At 43.8% G+C, this 4,863-nt stretch overlaps 1 protein-coding gene across 1 annotated transcript; it reads left to right on the top strand.

The window, feature by feature from the left end:
* The first annotated feature begins 1,216 nt into the window (after positions 1 to 1,216).
* Positions 1,217 to 1,795, top strand: Ifne (interferon epsilon). Its single transcript, XM_075947119.1, has one exon. The coding sequence runs from the start codon at positions 1,217 to 1,219 to the stop codon at positions 1,793 to 1,795; it is 579 nt and encodes a 192-aa protein (XP_075803234.1).
* Positions 1,796 to 4,863: the final 3,068 nt, after the last annotated feature.

Raw genomic sequence — 4,863 nt, 5'->3', positions numbered from 1 at the left:
ATTAAGAATTTATTTCTTTTAAAGATTGTGTTAAAGGTCCTGAGTCTTTTAAGTGCTACCTGTGTTACGGAGTACTGAGTCTTTCACTTCCTCTGGAGTCTGGTTCCCTCAACTACACTTTGTACAACTGTGTGTGGGGTGGGACTAAGAAGGTAGGCTGGAGACTTACTTTCTGGGACATGCACTGGCTGTTCTGCACGAGATCTTTCAGCAGATCTTCAGCCTTTTCCAGACACATGTTCTTCTGGGCGTTTGGGAGGAAAACCACAGAGAGAGTCCTAGTTGCGCTACACCAACAACTGAGCTACGTGGAGGATCTTAGCAATGGGGAATTGACTATTTGTAATTCAAGAGGTATTACTGTTGAAGAGATGTTCTCATTGGTTTACCATGGTCACAGCTACCCTAGGGAAAATGGACCAAACGACTGTATCCATCTCTTCTCACATATTTTATTACTTGCCGGTTTCATATGTTCACAGAGAAACAACACATGTGTGGCCATTATATTAGTCTTGTAGATCGTTACATTCTGCTGCTGTCATGAGACCATAACCACGTGGATAATTTGTACTTTTATCTTATTTTATAAGCTACAATATCAGATATTAAACTGATTGGATGAGAAATAAAACCATCCAAGATTGTTGATACATATTTTTAGATCAATCTGCCCAAATACTTGTGCACATTTACAACTCTATTTGAAGTTTCAAAGTTATCAGGCTGTGGGTTTTAATGTTTACCTCTGAGTGTGGTCTAAGTACTGCTAAGCCTTTGATGAATAATACTCCACGAAATAATACTGCTTTAAAAAAAAAGCTTACTCTCAATAAGAGAACATTACTAAGCCTGACTAAACATTTAGAAAGCGCAGGGTGTGAAGTGAAACCTTGTATGTAATGAATAATGAGGGCAATAGAGGATCAGACTGGACAACTGTAATTGTCTCAAGAAAAGTATACAGTGGGGCCAGCTCTCCCATTACGGCCTCAAAGAGCCAACACAATGGGGAAAGTAAAGGAAGTGTTCCATAAAAACCCTGAAATGGGAACCAGAAAACCTCAGACATCAACTTGAGGCAATGACACACAAGGAAGCAAAGGCAACAGAAAGAGTGTCCTCCACCATAACCTGAGAGACATGGAAGGCCAACATTTCCTGGAGCTGGAGTTTCCCCGGGTGAGCGCAGCCGTCAGCACTTCTGTACCTCGCCATGATGCACCTACAGCTCCTTGAAATGGTGCTGCTGTTCTTGGCTTCTTCCACTCTCTCCTCCCTAGAACCGAAACTGCTTCTCTTCCAACCAAGAATGAACGGGGAAAGTTTACAGCTACTGAAACCTTTGCCCATCTCATCAGTCCTGCAGTGTCTAGCACACAGGAAGAATTTCCAGCTTCCTCAGCAGGCTGTGAGCCGTCACCAGGGCCAAAAGGGACATGCACTGGCTGTTCTGCACGAGATCCTCCAGCAGCTCTTCAACCTCTACTGGACACATGTTTCTCCAGGTGCTCGGGAGGAAAACGATATCGAAAGAGTCCTAGCGGCGCTTCACCAACAGCTGACGTACGTGGAGTCGCTAACGGGACTACAAGCAGAGCAGAAGAGCAGTAGCTTGAGTGTGCAGAACCTTAGGTTCCAGATTAAAGCGTACTTCCGGAGGATCCACGACTACCTGGAAAACCAGAGGTCCAACAGCTGTGCCGGGGTCATTGTCCAGATAGAAGCCAACCGCTGTATGTTCTTTGTGCTCAGGCTCACAGGATGGTTGAACAAACAAGAACCAGACCCTTGAACACTGTGAAGCGGGAGTCAACAGTGGATTTTAAAGGCCTAGGTTAGTGGCAGAGTGCGAGGAGATAGATGAACATTACTGCTTCTTTTTGGTGTATGACGGCTGCCTTGTGTTGCTTCTGCATGTCTTTAACTGTGTCTTAAGATTGCATGAGTTGGCTACAGTTATTTTCCTCTTGCCATGCCGTGTCATGTTTTCTACCAGTTTTTAATTATCTGAGAATTAAAATTGATTCATTAAAATTACATAATTGCTTCTTGAAGCGGTGACATTTTCACAGAATCCTGTAGCTAGAAATGGTGAAGTATGAGTTTAATGTAATTAGCATTCCCTAACAATTCCAGTGAATGCCTTGTTTACCAGAAACTGTTAGAGGTAATGAGTAAGAGTTGAAACTAAGACCAAATACTGAATATTTCTGTTACAAGAGACTAATAGAAATATGGCCAAAAGACATGAACAATTTTCAGAGGAATGAAAACAGATTTAATCTCACTCATTATAATAATAACAATGCAGATTACAACTAAATAGCATGCCACTTTATCCTATTAGGTAACACCTCAAGGTTTAATTAAGAAAAATGCACAGACTCACAGACTGCTGAGAAAGCAGGACAATTTTCCTGTATGGCAGTCACTGTAGATGGATTGGCAAATGCTCTTATAATTTGCCAGATCAGCAGAAGTTGGCGCAGGCCATATTCTCACAAGGAAAAATGTTTTTGTTGAAGAGAATGCTGCCCATACATAAACACATAAAACAAAAAATATAGGAAAATGTGTATAAGTCGTATATTTGGGAAAAACCATGAAATAACTTTAATATTTGCTCTTGCTGTCTGTGTGTGAAAAACTAAAGAACACATGAAAAATAAATTGCAGCAATAAATTAGTGCAGTGTGAAGAAAGGGGAGGCAGATTTGGGGACACAGACTGGGGAAGGAGAGTTTTCACTCTTGTTTCTAAGTGGTAATTTTGAATCAAATTAAATGTATCTAGCTAGTTAGGATTCTCAGAAACATCAGCGAAAGAGCCTTGTTGCTCAAGGAAGGTGCAGGCTGAAGGCCAGAGGAAACAGGACTGAAGCAGCCCGCTCTTGCCTGGCAGTGGCTGGGAGGAAGCTGAACATGCCGCAGGGAGGGGTTTCTGCTTCAGGAAGGGTCTAGTGGTGACATGATTACCTCTCTCCTGGGCAAACCTCTTAAGAAGTCCTCACAAAGCAATGTGGAGCAAACTGTGTGAAGTCCACCGCGACTTGGTCTCTTTGCTACGTTATCTGGATACAAGCAGCAAGGCCAAGGACACAAGCCCCATAGCTACTTCTACTTCGCAATCATTGCGTAATCTGCCATGGAAGTTACTACTGAGCTTAGAGGCTTGCTGGAGAACCAGACTGTCACAGTTTAGTCTAAACACTGCAAGCATCTGTTGGTGGATGCTTCTAGATTTGGCTTGAAATGACCGGGGAGAAGCTGACTGGGCTTCTGGATGTGAAGGAGTCCTCACAGTCAAGCAATCTTTCCAGCAACCGCAAACACAGGAGCTAGCTGTCAGGAAAAAGTCCTTGCTGACTTCGCTGTGAGGCCCAGGATAGGATCTGTTTACCTTCAAGTTCATACAGAGGTAGTGGAGTCAGGGAAGAGGTATTTACCACACTTGACTGAAAACACAGGTCGTTTTGCTTCTCCTGGACTGGAAAGCTTTTTTGCTCTTGTTTTTCTCCTTCAAACCAGGAAGTTTTCAGAACCAAATCTATCGTCTAACAATTATTCATCTCTCCAAACCAACTTGAAAGGTATTTTCTGCTATTATATGTTTTTCTCAGGTGGAACCAAGACTCCCAAGATGAAGTAACATGCTTGAAGTAAGCAGAAGAAAGCACAGCACAGACAGTCAATATCTAACCACAAGACCATTCCTGTCCTTGGGTGAGCAGCCTCCTCTCTAACATGTGCTCGCTGCTCAGAAGCAGCCTCACTTTCTATCTTGATGTTCCTGAGCTTTGTTGTCAGCAGTACACTGTCTACTAGACAGAGTGTTCTTTCCTCGTGGACTAAATCAGAAGTCTCTCATAGCCCTCAAGGTTATTGGAAAAGGCAGAGCAAGCAAGCTTGAACTCAAATGGCATAAGTCAGAAATGACTCCAGGTGGAAACGAGACACACATGGGTTCCCACACCTTTCCTCAAAACTGAGAAACGGGATGCTCTGTGAAAGGTGAAGAGTGAAAACAACCATGGCTGCTATCACACAAGAGCGTAGAGTAAGCCAGGCAATGGTGGAGCACACCTTTAATCCCAGAGCTCGGGAGACAGAGACAGGGAAGGCCAACATGGTCTATGGAGTGAGCTCCAGATGGCCAGGGCTACACAGAGAAACCATCTGGGGGCAGGGGTGCAGTTAGAGTAAAACCATCTCTGGTTCTGAACAGCATTCAGTAAAAGAGAGGGAAATGGAGATGAGGGGGACTGCCCACCTCTTTTATGGAGGTGGGGGATGACTCTGAAGTGTAACCACAGCCCTGGATATGGAGGGCACAGCCTGAAATTCTATCTCTACAGAAAAAAAATAAATGTTACCTGAATTTCTCTGAGCAATTGCACTGTTAGAGTCCATTTGGGCTGTGAGTGACGCTGGGTGAGTCAATCAAAAACGGCTCGATCTTTCCCGTTGTTTTTTTTTTTTCTTTAAAATATTTTGTGATGCCGCTAATGGGAAAGGGAAAATAATGGCTTCCACAAACTACAAAGAGAAGTATGTAGCTATGTCCAAAAGGAAAATGGGATTAGTGACCACAGAGCAGTGGTTCTGACCCATATCATGTATGTTCACATGACCAGATATTCCTGCTTCTCCCTGTCCCTCAGGTAGGGCACCCCTTTATTCTTCTCGCTGCCATGGCCAGGTAGCTAACAAGAAGTGACTTAAGGGAGGAAGGGCTTAGTTGACTCTCAGTTCAAGGGATCACAGCCCAGTGCAGTGGGCAAGGCAGGGTGGCGGGCATGTGAGCTCACAGTCAAGAATCAGAGAGCAGACAGAAATTGGGTCAAGCTAGCAAACTTCAGCA

The sequence above is a fragment of the Microtus pennsylvanicus genome, chromosome 13, assembly GCF_037038515.1.
Source record: "Microtus pennsylvanicus isolate mMicPen1 chromosome 13, mMicPen1.hap1, whole genome shotgun sequence".
Classification (NCBI taxonomy): domain Eukaryota; kingdom Metazoa; phylum Chordata; class Mammalia; order Rodentia; family Cricetidae; genus Microtus; species Microtus pennsylvanicus.
The sequence above is the reverse complement of the archived record's forward strand: the minus strand, read 5'-3'. Positions and strand labels throughout refer to the sequence as shown.